Source organism: Eremothecium cymbalariae, chromosome 6 (assembly GCF_000235365.1).
Source record: "Eremothecium cymbalariae DBVPG#7215 chromosome 6, complete sequence".
Classification (NCBI taxonomy): Eukaryota; Fungi; Ascomycota; class Saccharomycetes; order Saccharomycetales; family Saccharomycetaceae; genus Eremothecium; species Eremothecium cymbalariae.
This window is the reverse complement of record NC_016454.1, coordinates 222,619-235,721: the sequence shown is the minus strand read 5'-3', so window position 1 is coordinate 235,721 and position 13,103 is coordinate 222,619. Positions and strand designations below refer to the sequence as shown.

General features: G+C 43.4%; 8 protein-coding genes and 1 non-coding gene across 9 annotated transcripts; 6 read left to right on the top strand and 3 right to left on the bottom strand.

Moving 5' to 3' along the window:
• Positions 1 to 275: 275 nt before the first annotated feature.
• On the bottom strand, positions 276 to 2,225 carry REC8 (Rec8p; the record flags this gene model as incomplete). The annotated part of the gene is made up of 1 exon (XM_003647287.1): positions 276 to 2,225. One exon carries the CDS (start codon positions 2,223 to 2,225, stop codon positions 276 to 278), a length of 1,950 nt encoding a protein of 649 aa, XP_003647335.1.
• Positions 2,226 to 2,524: 299 nt separating this feature from the next.
• FAR7 (Far7p) lies at positions 2,525 to 3,094 on the top strand (the record flags this gene model as incomplete). Its single annotated transcript, XM_003647286.1, has 1 exon — positions 2,525 to 3,094. One exon carries the CDS (start codon positions 2,525 to 2,527, stop codon positions 3,092 to 3,094), a length of 570 nt encoding a protein of 189 aa, XP_003647334.1.
• A 1,373-nt stretch (positions 3,095 to 4,467) lies between these two features.
• On the top strand, positions 4,468 to 4,538 carry Ecym_6124. Its single transcript has one exon. It is a non-coding gene; the product is annotated as a tRNA-Gly (tRNA).
• A 206-nt stretch (positions 4,539 to 4,744) lies between these two features.
• On the top strand, positions 4,745 to 5,527 carry Ecym_6123 (uncharacterized protein; the record flags this gene model as incomplete). The annotated part of the gene is made up of 1 exon (XM_003647285.1): positions 4,745 to 5,527. The coding sequence occupies one exon, from the start codon at positions 4,745 to 4,747 to the stop codon at positions 5,525 to 5,527; it is 783 nt and encodes a 260-aa protein (XP_003647333.1).
• A 204-nt stretch (positions 5,528 to 5,731) lies between these two features.
• Positions 5,732 to 6,895, bottom strand: SUT1 (Sut1p; the record flags this gene model as incomplete). Its single annotated transcript, XM_003647284.1, has 1 exon — positions 5,732 to 6,895. The coding sequence occupies one exon, from the start codon at positions 6,893 to 6,895 to the stop codon at positions 5,732 to 5,734; it is 1,164 nt and encodes a 387-aa protein (XP_003647332.1).
• Positions 6,896 to 7,626: 731 nt separating this feature from the next.
• Positions 7,627 to 7,938, top strand: Ecym_6121 (uncharacterized protein; the record flags this gene model as incomplete). The annotated part of the gene is made up of 1 exon (XM_003647283.1): positions 7,627 to 7,938. The coding sequence occupies one exon, from the start codon at positions 7,627 to 7,629 to the stop codon at positions 7,936 to 7,938; it is 312 nt and encodes a 103-aa protein (XP_003647331.1).
• Positions 7,939 to 8,563: 625 nt separating this feature from the next.
• Ecym_6120 (uncharacterized protein) lies at positions 8,564 to 8,875 on the top strand (the record flags this gene model as incomplete). The annotated part of the gene is made up of 1 exon (XM_003647282.1): positions 8,564 to 8,875. The coding sequence occupies one exon, from the start codon at positions 8,564 to 8,566 to the stop codon at positions 8,873 to 8,875; it is 312 nt and encodes a 103-aa protein (XP_003647330.1).
• A 114-nt stretch (positions 8,876 to 8,989) lies between these two features.
• Positions 8,990 to 9,358, bottom strand: Ecym_6119 (uncharacterized protein; the record flags this gene model as incomplete). Its single annotated transcript, XM_003647281.1, has 1 exon — positions 8,990 to 9,358. The coding sequence occupies one exon, from the start codon at positions 9,356 to 9,358 to the stop codon at positions 8,990 to 8,992; it is 369 nt and encodes a 122-aa protein (XP_003647329.1).
• Positions 9,359 to 10,222: 864 nt separating this feature from the next.
• On the top strand, positions 10,223 to 12,970 carry RAD54 (DNA-dependent ATPase RAD54; the record flags this gene model as incomplete). The annotated part of the gene is made up of 1 exon (XM_003647280.1): positions 10,223 to 12,970. One exon carries the CDS (start codon positions 10,223 to 10,225, stop codon positions 12,968 to 12,970), a length of 2,748 nt encoding a protein of 915 aa, XP_003647328.1.
• Between the last annotated feature and the right edge of the window lie 133 nt (positions 12,971 to 13,103).

The window sequence follows — 13,103 nt, the reverse complement described above, 5'->3', positions numbered from 1 at the left end:
TCCTGTTCCTTTTTAAGTTATTCATGTTTTATAAAAATGCCAAATAATTAAATTTATGTACTTAGAATAGATTTTGGATCTAGAAAGGGAAAGTCCACTTTTAAAACGATGTCTAACGACAGAAAAGCGAAAAAAAATATTATAACGTTGGGAAAGCGAATTAGATATTAGAAATTTATAACAGAAACACTAGCGATTATGCTGTAAAAAATACAACATTGCAAAAATAAAAACAAAAACAAAAAACATCGAAATAACCAAGCCTTTCCTTCCTTCTAGCAATATATTATAACATCATCTCCTTTCATAACTTCACATTTGTTTTCCAATTCAAAAGTCTCTAATTGAATTAGTTCCTTTGAAGCTAGATTTAATAGTGACAAAAACGCTGTCGCTGCAATTCGTTTGCTAACTGGTTTAAACTCATGAGGATTATCTGCTTCTTGTTGGGATATTTTGCTTGGAATTAAGTCCTCAAATAACAATTTTTTGTGAAATGGTGGATGTGATCTGGTTGTCTTTCCAACAAAGTCCGCTCTTTCTTTGATATAAGCATAGAACTTTCTATTTTGTTCGTCCAGGACTATGGGCTGTCCTTTGGATATGTCTGAACCCAAAGAAACAGCTTGTTGATATGAGCTGTCACTGTGCTGTGATGAATCGGTGCCGGTTCTTTTGGTAGTCATGGACCTCCCTTGGATGTTCACCGCATTACGTAATATTTCTACCTGCTCACCTGAATCTGCTGTACTATATCTGCTTGAAATACGTCCAATGCTGGAGGGCAATAAATTAGTGTTCATGAAGTTTTCGTTTTGAAAACCTTCGTCATCACCTCCAAAGTTGTAGTCTTCCGGAAATGGTTCATCTTCTAAGAACACAGGTAAAAAGTTAGCGTGAGCATCGCTTTGGCTAGATCTTCTTGTAGTTTCCAGATTAGGAGCCATTCTTCTACCTTGCTCAGTACTCATAACACTGCTGGATCTCGAGGAAGAGAGAGAAGAGTAAACATGGGCTAATGATCTACCTCTTTCAAAGTATAGAGTGCCGCTTTCCTCGTGATCTGGATCCAGCAAGTTTTGATACGCTTTTTGTAAAAAAGCTGGTTGACTGTTAAGAAATAAGAGATCTTTCCATGTCATAGTGTCATTTTTAGTGCCAGCTCCACCTGTTTTACTATTTTGTACTTCCATTAGTTCAACGTAGTCTTTATGATTCGCCCTTAGCGTGTCGGTTAATAGACCTATCTTCTCATCATGTACTATCCTTCCAAAAACAACAGCATTGTGCTTCGCCATCTTCCTTTTTGGGTTTGACTCGGATGTAGTATTATTAGCGGCATCACCATCCTCACTGTCCATGTCTTCCCCCTCTCCAAATGGCCTCTTTACTGAAGAAGTTGTTTCATTGTTCTCCTCCTGTAACAAGGACCCCTCCATCACATCTGGAAGCTTATCGTGCTCATTGCTAAATGGATCATTAAAATTTAACTCGAATTTAGAATTTTCATCACTTGTCTCAGACCCCAACTCATCTTGACGCCCACCATCGTCACTTACCAAATCGTCAATATCGAAGTTCAAGTCCATATCAATCGACCCCAAATCGTCATCCATCGTTCTCATCCTGCCACCCCCAGCAACTGATCTATTGTCCAAAAACGACTCGTCGTTATTATTAACCTCCTGTAAAAAGTCCTGTTGTTTAATCTCCTTCTTCTGTCTCTCCCCGTTGTCGTTTCCAACATCAAACCTTAAATTACACCATTGTCCAATATCAAACAACGGATCATCATTCAAAAACTCCTGCGCTCCAACAACCTCCTTCTGCCTCCCCTCCATTGCAACACCCCGGTTCTGCCTCAACTGTGATTCCAAACCAAATAACTTTCTTTGCAACTGACCCTTGATTTGCACCACATCGGAAAGAATGAAATCTGTCTTCTTAGAATAACACACCGTAACCCCATAAAGCAAATTCGAACTGAACCGCAAAGGCATCTCGACCCCAGTCTTCGAGATAACCTGACAGGTATCTGGAATCGATAAATTGATAATATCTTTTTTCTTACATTTAGACCCGGTTAGACCACCATTCGACGCGACTGACGTTACTGTTGCAGCTGAAGATCCAAAATTCGACAACAACCACGCAATAGAAATTCCTGATTGACCATTACGATTACCATCCTCGTACTGAAGCAAAATAGAAGGATAGGGTGCCATCCTTATGTGTTATAAAGTCCTTAACCCAGCTGATAAACACGTAAAATAAACAAGTAGTGGTTTGAAGTTTGGAAACAACTCCGTTTTGAACGTGTTAGCCGCCCATGTTGTAAATCAGACGCCACCTCGATTAAGGGCAGTTAAAGATCATTATTAACGAAGGTGATTTAGGCAATATTTAAAGAATATTTCAAATTGAGCGTTGATTAAAGAAATGGTCGTCAAATGGAAGGATATATGTTCCAGTAGGTATATGGGCGCGGGAATTGAGTTTATGGTTGTATGAAAATAAGGCAGAAATGGAGCAAGAACCTCATGTTATGTTTATGAACCCTCAGACGGAAAATCTAAAGAATCTGTATGATCTGGTTCAAAACCTGTCGGAGCTGTTGAACAAGAACAAGCAAGAACGGAATAAGTTACTCAGAGAGATCGATGTTTTGGCGAATAGGATGCATCAGAGCGTTTCTCCAAAAGACTATGCTAAGGATGTGCGTGTTTTTGATATTTTTCTAAAACGACGGGGGATCGAGTGCGAAGGGAATGGAGAAGAAGGCATTAACTTGGAATATGTTTGGGAGCAGAACAAAAGGCTAAGGGCCGTTTTAGACCAGAAGTCGATGCTGAATAGAGAAACATCTAGGTTACTTGGTTACCATGAAAATTCGTTAGCGCAGGTTGTGAAGTTATTGCGAGATGATGTGTTCAAATATCATATTGAACTGATAGAGAAATGCAGGCGTGTTTTCAATGAAAAGGTCTGCCAAATTGAGGATCTGGAATTTAAGGCGTACATAGAAAATATTTCAGACATACAGGACCTGATTAATATGTCTAAAGTATACCAATCGTTATTACGTTTGGAGTAGGCCATGACGGGTTTAGGATATAGCGAAGTACAGCCCCGATTACGAAGGTGGTAGGGGGCGGGGGGCTGGTAGCGGTTTTCATTTTAGTTGCACACAGCACTTGCCTAAATGTTGAATATTTGCGAACGGAAAGATACACACATACGTATTAAACGTTCGATATTTTTGCTGTGGAAGACAAAAAAATAGTCCAGGGGGCCAATGAGCACCGTTTTATCTAGCGGTGCTTGTGAAGGCACCGCTTGCATCTAACTATAAGAAGATGTGTGCTTTCTATAGTTTAGGTCAGTTCCTGCCGTTTTATATTCTATGATAACCAATTGAGACGATAAGGCGTGTAACACCGCAATAGATGTTTACTCTAAGCCGTGTGTTATAGATGTAGGTGTAGACCGCCTCCCTTCCATATAGGAAAGAATAACTTCGTACATTAAACCCATCCCTTCTCCTCCTCCTCGTCTGAGGTCTTTCCAAATCTTTTTCGGAATTCTAAGTTTTATTTATTACAAATCGACAAGCTACACCAGTTCCTACAGACGGAGCTTAGCGGACCTCATCAGGCTTGCCTAGAGTGAACCCAAACCTATAAACTACCCTAGTGACTGTAAATCAAATAACCTAAGTCTATGCAGTACAAAAAATCGCGCCTTAAACAATTCAATCGCACTGCATGGCGATGCATTATTGAAAATAAGATAATTGACAGCTGCTTTACTCGGGCAACATTGACCAACCGCTAAGAGCGGTAGTAATCGGAGTTATTCGCTATCTTTCATAGGACACTACCAATTGCATATTTTTTTCGGAATTTCTATTTCTGCTTCTATCTCTATTTCTACTTCTAGTCCTACTTATATTTCTTTTTAACACATGTCAAAAGCGTCATGAATCATTAACTAACTAAATATACCCACTTGGCGCTTCCAAAAAATTTAAGACCAAATTAAATGCCTTTTTTTATCACTTTTTATCGTTTTTAATCTTTCTACTTCTCTATATTGCTAGGGTGAATCATATTTGCCTTAAGTAACAGCTTTTACACTTGCTTACAGACGTGCTGCCTCACATAAAAGATTGCCTGTTGTTACCAAACTGTCATATGTCACACAAATGATTCATCGACTGAAGCAATTAACAAGTTATAGTTTTCAAAGCCTAAAAAAATTAACAGCTGGCCAAAAAGACTGCAGGAAACTCTTTGCCACACTGATATTTATTCTTTCCCCTTCTTCCCATTTACATGTTCATACATGCAGGCATACATATATGTGTATATTATGATTTGCAGATCTTATGAACTTCAAATCACGTGTCAGAATAACTATACTTGTGGCTGTCTTAACACAAAGTCAGGGGTTGAGATACAACTTCGCGCGCAAGTGGTTTAGTGGTAAAATCCAACGTTGCCATCGTTGGGCCCCCGGTTCGATTCCGGGCTTGCGCACTCTTTTTTACTTATCTCCTCATACAGGAGGAGATATTAGTTTTCTCTTGTTTCAAGATGGAACTGGTTATGTTCAAGTTGGTATTGCTCTTTTAACGCAAGGTATGTGCATTGACAGGCATTGTTTAAGCAGCTGATCGACTTTTGGCTGATTTTCAAGAGCATCAGATAATATATAAGGAGGCGAATAACAGATTAGTGATTCTATGAGCCATAGCAAGTATACCACTGTCGATCCTGAGGACGATATCCTCTTCTCTGTTGATGATGAGCCAAACTTCAACGCTTCTACCGGTGATACCGGGGTTGAGGGGATCACTGGTGGATATAGTAGTGCAGATCAGACGAAGAATGAAGTGCAGAAAAGGGGGTTGTTTAATGCACTTGCTCCGTACTATCAGATAACTAGTGAGCAGCTTTATCACAAGATTGCGACAAGCGTAATGTTTGGTAAGGTGCACAGTGCGGAGCTAGGTCCTAACGCCAACATTGAGGTGTACTCTACGATATGGGTGATTATCAGTGTTGTTGTCAGTCTTTATATATCGTATGGCGGTAAGCAGCTGGTGGAACACATGATTGCAGGAAGTAAGATAAGTGACGATAAAGGAACGTACACTGTGTTGCTGGGGGTATTCTTTTTGTTTACAGGGTACGTGGTTGCTGTTCCCTTAATATTGAAGGCTGTAGTCACATACGTGTTTAACGAGAACTTAGGCGCAGTAGAGCTGATACAGTGGTATGGTCTTAGCTGCGTTGTTTGGATACCTTTGGCACTAGTTAGTGTTTTAACAAGCCTCTTACCGAAGGGGTGGAATGCGTTAGTTGAATGGTTGCTTACAGCTGTAGGCGGAGCATATGGATTTGGTATTATTTACAAACAGATCCAGGACGATTTGAACGAATTATCTAAGAAACAAGCTGTTTCTATAGCTATGGTTGTATTGCATTTTGTATTTGTGATTGGAGTGAGACACATGATATTCTAATCGAACGGATCGCGGGCCTAGCCTTATATGTACGGTATTAGTGTGTGTAAAAGAGGGGGAAAGAATATCTAATCCCCTCAAGATATTGTTTCAGGATGTATTTAGTGTTCTTCATTTTCATTTTCATTTTTTAATTGATAATATACATACATATGCATACATATACATATATACATGTTCGTCCCCTCCGGTGGTAATCTACTCTCATATCTGGTAACCACAATTTCTATAATCGTTCAGGTTAAATTGATCAATAGAATCCCTTTGACCGGACTTGATGCATAAGTTTGTAAAGACGTTAATGTCTGCCCTGGTAAAACCCTTGCTGAAAGTGCAGAAACAGTTTTTCCTCCTAAAACAAGAGGTACACGGTTTGAACGCAATAAGCTTATCAACGTGTTTGAGTAGTGTTAACTCCTTTGTTAAGAGAGCCTGCTTTATGTCCTCCGGGATCTGGCTGACCCAGTCCATTCCAAGCTCTCCTATATCAACCTCTGAGTGTAAAAGATTGTTAAACAGACTCGTCACAGACGCATCCTGGAACAAAATCGAAATAGTAGCATCACATTTGATCTTCTTCGAACGGCAGATATCACAGCTGGGACCAGTACGCTGCCTCTTATATTTAGAAGCAGCGATCACCGTTGGCTCCTGGTGGTGCGAGGAAGATGGTGGCGGAGTGGACGTCCGACGGCAGTCCTCCGACGACTGAAACCCACCTCCTCCATTATTGGTATTACTGTGAGCCATGAGGGGTGAGACAGATACACCTCGTGTGGACTCAGGGGAACGCGGCGTATTGTAGGAAGCTCCATAATGCAGTACCGATCTGGCAGCATTGGGCGTTATACTTCTGGTATCTAAAGATGTCACCGTCGTACGGTCTGAATGCCCACCCGAAATAGAGGCAGGACCCCCCCCACCCCCACCAGCTGCCGCCATAACAGCGCCGGGAACATGATCCGCATGCATTTCCTGACTTCCCTGCTGTTGCAGAAGCACCTTTTGTGACAAACGAGGATTATAGTACGAATCATTAGGATAGCTCGAAAACTGCTCATTCTTACTAATGGCCAGAAGCGCTAAACGCTCCAAACTTAAGGATGTGTTGGAACTTTCAGAATACGGACTTCTAGGCTTATTATTATTATTATTATTATCATTGTCATTATCATTATGCAACATAGTAGAATCGTACGAAGACGTCGGCGTCGTAGCCCCATCGTAACCTCCACCACCGTCATAACCAGCACCGCCACCGCCAGACTGGCCTTGATGCGCCTCAAAATGGATCACTGACGGAAGCAACAGCAGCGGAGGCAACGACTTGTCTGCATGATGGTTGTTAATTGCTATACTTGAAGACATGGCACCTTCAACCGTACAGAACTTTTCAAGATAGAAAGAATTAAACCTAAGGAAGAGGCGCTAAAACCTGAAAAAAATTAACCAACAAACCGACAATAACTTGTCAAAAATTCAACCTTCCTTAACAAATCACTTGACTAATATATTCCCTTTCGTTCCCCTTAGCTATCCCAGGCCTTTTCAAATTTATATTCCAAAACCTGTCTGTGCCTGTGCCTCTGCCTCTATCCCGCTCGCTTCGTCTATAGTAAGTACTAACAGAAGTAGTAGTAATATAGTATACCTGCTGATTAAAACAGGCCCCTTCAGCAGCTAAGTAACCGAAACAAGTAGAACCTCCTACAATTATTATGTTTAGTTGTTTTTTTCTATTTTTTTCAGTTTTCGATTATTATTATTGTTACTATTATAATAACCCTCTGTCTGTCTGTCTGCCGGTCTCTATTCTGTATCTCCAAAAAAGGCCCTTTCCTATTAAAAAATCTTGCGAAACAAGAGTTGTAAGACCCAAAACCGTATGCTTAATTATACAGCAATTAATATATATGGAAGCAACCCAACTCAGATCGCGAATGTTCCTGCTGCAGCTGTGAAACTAAAAATTTGCGAGATCAGACCCAGGTCTTTAAAACTGTAATTGTAATGACGAGAAGGAACTTTCGAACAAGAAAGAAGAAACGCTCATACGTTAAATACGCCTGACATCCACCACGTGTGCTTACTACACATGCATGGCACAGATTCTGACGCACCAGCCCGCTGGCCTCACTACCGGTGGTGGTGAGGCCAGCGGACTGGAGCTGATGGTAAGTAGCAGTAGCAGTAGCGGCGGGCAGCGGCGCCAGCGGCGGCGGCGGCCGTGTGGAGGTGCTAGTACCACCACCAGCACCCCCGTTACTCAACACCGTAGGGGCTGCTGGGCCGCGGCGCTAGTCCGTATGCTTCCTTCTCCGCCTCCATTACTCTGTGCACTCTCGAATAATTTTTCCGAAAAAATATTGCAAAAAGAAATCCTCCACAAACTTGCTTCTTCGGACACTTAGGCACCATTAAACAATTATAATAACCTATTATACTAAGACAAAGAAAACCTGGAGTTTTTTCACCGGTTCTCGGTACCTTCCTTCCCTTCTGTCAACGGATTCAAACTATAAAACAATCGCTACTTGCCATTTTGAAACACAGGACAGGAATTTATTGTCTTTTTCGAGTTTTCGCACGGTGAAAAATTGATAAAAACTGGGAAAAGGATAAATGAGAAAAAAAGGAAAAAGACCTCTAATGTCCATACTGCACGATACTTAGTGATCTCATCCGTCACCTTGTATGGTCCGTTTTGGACTCCCGATAAGGCCGCCCCCCCACACACTCCCACCCCCACCCCCACACTCCCATTAAGTTCTTTCCTTTCGTCATGCGTTCGTCACTAAAACTTTAGTATTTGACAGCTCAAATAGAAAAACAGTAGCCTGTGACCGTGGCCTGGCACCAAGGAATTAGGAACAGACTCTCTCTTTCCTTCTCAGAAAAAAAGCACATCAATCAATCAAACGCATCTAGAGTTTCTGTGCTCCGTCGTCGCTACCTCCTCGCCGCCTCCTTTTTTTCTCTCCATCTTACTCTGATTATAGTAGCAAGCAATTAAGATCACCCTAATTTATCCCTTATATGTTTAGTCTAGATCCACAACCGAGCGTCTGTGTCCTCGCCGCCGCACTACCAGGACCACCGCTCCCAGTACCACTGCTACTGGCTACCTGGTTACAGGCGGGCTCTTGCATCATGTACGTCGCTTTGCGCGCGCGGCTGCACAGAAGATGGTGCGCCACCCAGCAACAGCTGCTCTCCGCGTCTCGGCGTAAAACGTACACTTTATTCAGACCACAAAACGAACCAAAAAAAGCTCGCTCGCTCCTGCATTGGGTTCCGGGCTCCAACCCCTTTGCAATGGGATTCGCTTTGCCGATTGAACATTACTAAGCTGTGCTATGTGCTGCGCTGTGCTATTTTCTCAGTTGGCTGGTACTGCCTTAAAAACAGCGGCAGCTCAGCGCACCGTCACGAAAAGTGGCTGAGGAGAACGTCCGTAAGTTGTCAGTCGACCGAACGTACCGAGTCGTTCGCGTCCTCAGAAGAGGCAACAGGGAGACAAGCCCGAGAGCGAGAGCGCCCTCGTTCTAGTCCGACCTGAGAGATGTGTCGTCTGGTAGGGTGAACCGAAACGGGTCTCCAAAAGAAGCCTGGAAGGAAAAAAAACAGACAACAAAGAGAGACGAGCGAAGAGGCAGGAAGCGAGAGGAAGCGGGGTGTTGGAGAGGGACGATCTGGGATGGGAAAAAGAAACGATCGAGCAGCCAACAAACAATAAACCGGAGACTTGCAGTGCGGCATCAGATCGGAAGGCGAACAGAGCGCAATTCGGCCCCAACAGGGCAATGATGATTTTTTGCCTGCCACAAACATGAGCTGTCGGGTTTAATTACTTGGGGGTGCGATGACGACATACGCACAGAAACGGGTGGATGGACGCGGGGGGAGGGGGGCAGGATGGATGGGGGCGGCCAGAGAGATCTTGCGTATACATTAAGCAAATCGAGGGTTGGAGGAGAGCCTAGAGGAGGGTGGAGGACCGTGGAGGAGGCGGAAACAGAGCCCTAGTCCGCCATGCAGATGCATGAGATGTTCCAGTCCGCACTGCCCCTGCATTTGCCACATGTGCAGTTTTATATTACCCGGAATTCTCTGAGACGCACAGACGGTGACGGAGAAATGGGGGGTGGCCGGACTTGATGGATATAAGCGGGAGGGAGCTGTAGCGAGCGACGTGGGAAGTGCAGGCAAGCCGCAGGCAAGCCTCAGGACACGCAAGTGGAATGTCCGTTTGTTGGTGGCGGGAGGGTGTGACAATCCATGCAAGGGGCATTACCCGGATAGAAAGGATTTTCCGGGAAGACAATTCCGGAATCTTGGGTCCATCCAATGGAACGGCTTCCTGAGGTCTGTAAACGGTCGCGGCACGGCAGACACGCAGAACAGAACGAATGGAACAGCAGCCGAGTTGGAAACAGAGAAAAGGATATGTGGGTTACCCGGAAACGGCGATATCGGCTGTTATTGGGATCTCGGGAAGCGGGAAGCGGGTGGCGGTAATGTAAACAAACAAATAAGAAAAAACGAAGCAATTAGAATAAACAAGAGAAAAAGAAGCAGGATTAGGAGTGGATCAGGAATAGGACTGAGGAGCAGAATTTAAGGAAGACGGGTTAGCCATTTGTACTAGAGGATCAAGAAGAAAGGAAGAAAGAAAGAAGAAAAAAGGGCGAGATTATGGGTCGGCGGAAGTTACCAGATAGGCCGCCTAATGGGATTGGTGCTGGACAGCGACCTAGTGTGAGACCCAGGCAGTTGAATTCGAATGAGACATATTGCATGTTGACTAGGCCGTTCAAGGTACCGTTTAAAGTGGACAAGTCGTCGAAACATGGGGAGCGGTATGGGGTAAGGTCAACGCGGAGAGCAGTTACGAGCTATAGTGGGCTGGAAGTGGATATGGAGTCAGAGGGACGGGGGCCAGTGAAGAGGGTTGATGCGTTGTCGGCTATACGGCTGTTGAAGGAGTCCTCTCGACTGGAGCACATAGAGAGCACATTACGAAGATCATTTACGGTACCAATCAAGGGATATGTGCAAAGACATAACATACCGCTGACGTTGGGTACCAAGCTGAAAGTCACTCCTCCTCCGCGACCCTTGCATGATCCCACAGAGGAGTTTGCAATCGTTTTGTATGACCCCACGGTGGATGGTGAGCTTCCGGATGAGGTGCTCCGAGATGATTGTGAAGGCGCCAAGGAGAATGTGGCCGGCAGCAGCAACAACGGAAGCAAACAGGGTGTAACTGGAGGTGATGAATCCGGGACTAGGCCTGCGAAAAGGACTTCGACACATCCCGAAATGCTTTCAAATGGTGTGCGGAATAAAAGTTTAAGAGAGCTATTGGGGTTAACAAACACTGGTGGGAACAAGAAATTTCCGAGCGTTCCTGTGGTTATCGATCCAAAACTGGCCCAGGTATTACGGCCGCACCAGGTAGAAGGAGTCAGGTTTTTGTATCGGTGTGTGACGGGCCTGGTGATGAAAGATTTCTTGGATACCCAGGCTGTGTTGAAACCGCTATCGGAGAGCGGAGCTCGTGCCTTAGAGATCGGCAAAAATAATCTAGAAGAAGAAGAAGACTCTGTAAGAATGTTAACCTCTTCGCCTCCTGCCTTAGAAGAGGAAGCGGAGGCAGTATGCGATAAGGCAGCATTAGTTGCAAAAGCGGCACCAATGTTAGAAGGGAATCGCGGCGCATACGGTTGTATCATGGCTGATGAAATGGGGTTGGGTAAGACTTTGCAGTGCATTTCCTTGCTGTGGACTTTGCTTAGGCAAGGTTCACAAGGGAGACCTACGATTGACAAGTGTATTATAGTTTGTCCCTCATCATTGGTTAATAATTGGGCCAATGAGATTGTCAAATGGCTAGGTCCCAATTCGTTATCACCATTGGCGATCGATGGCAAAAAAAGTTCTTTACCAAATGGATCTGTTTCTCAGTCTATAAAACAATGGGCCCTCTCCCAAGGTCGCAATATCGTGAAACCGGTACTTATAATTTCTTATGAGACCTTGAGGCGAAATGTTGACCTGCTAAAGCATTCCAAAGTTGGCCTTATGCTAGCCGACGAGGGACATCGCTTGAAGAATGGCGAATCTCTTACGTTTACATCTCTAGATTCCATCAACTGCTCCAGAAGAGTTATATTATCTGGTACGCCCATCCAGAATGATTTATCCGAATATTTTGCATTGTTGAGTTTTAGTAACCCAGGTCTGCTGGGTACTAGAAGCCAATTTAGGAAAAATTTCGAACTTCCAATCTTACGTGGTCGCGATGCTGATGCTACTGACAAGGAGATCGAGGAAGGACAGCTCAAGTTGCAACAGTTATCGCAGATTGTATCCAAGTTCATCATCAGACGCACCAATGATATCTTATCCAAATACTTACCATGTAAATACGAACATGTCATATTCGTCAACCTGTCACCCATGCAGAAGTCGATTTACCAGCACTTTGTAAAATCTAGGGATGTTGCCAAGCTGGTCAAGGGCACTGGCTCGCAGCCTTTGAAGGCTATTGGATTATTGAAGAAATTGTGTAACCATCCTGATTTATTACAACTGCCCGAGGATATCGAGGGCTGTGACCACTTAATCCCAGAAGACTACCGTAGCTCTATGGCACAGCATAATCGTAGCGGCTTTCGTGGCCACACTGCCATCCAGACTTGTTATTCGGGCAAGTTCTCTATCTTGGAACGATTCTTGTACAAGATCAGAACGGAATCAAATGACAAAATTGTACTCATTTCTAATTATACACAGACATTGGATTTAATTGAGATGATGTGCCGCTACAATCACTATGGAGTCTTAAGGCTAGATGGTACCATGTCAATTAACAAAAGGCAGAAACTTGTAGACAGGTTTAACAATCCAGACGGAGATGAATTCATTTTCCTACTAAGCTCTAAAGCAGGGGGATGCGGAATTAATCTAATCGGTGCTAATAGGTTGATTCTAGTCGATCCAGACTGGAATCCTGCAGCTGATCAACAAGCATTGGCCCGTGTTTGGAGAGATGGGCAGAAAAAGGACTGCTTTATTTATAGATTTATTAGTACCGGCACAATAGAGGAAAAAATTTACCAGAGACAATCAATGAAAATGAGTTTAAGTTCATGTGTTGTTGATGAGAAGGAAGATGTTGAAAGGCTGTTTAGCTCTGATAATTTGAGACAATTGTTCCAGTTTGACTCAGTAACTGCTTGCGATACTCATACAACCTTTAATTGCAAAAGATGCAAAAATGGGAAGCAAATGGTAAGAGCTCAGGCCATGCTATATGGTGATGCCACTACTTGGAACCATCTCCACCATGGCGCCTTAGCAAAAACAAATGATCATTTATTGAAGAATGAATACCAATTTGATGATATCAGTTACGTCTTCCAGTATATATCTCACTAACTTCAATGTACGAACATTATATATAGGTTAAGGACACAAACTAAAAAAAGGCACATACATAAATCATCTTATTAGGCCGATAGTAGTTGTTATATCACCCAAACATCAATTGGAATCATCAAGATGTATGAAT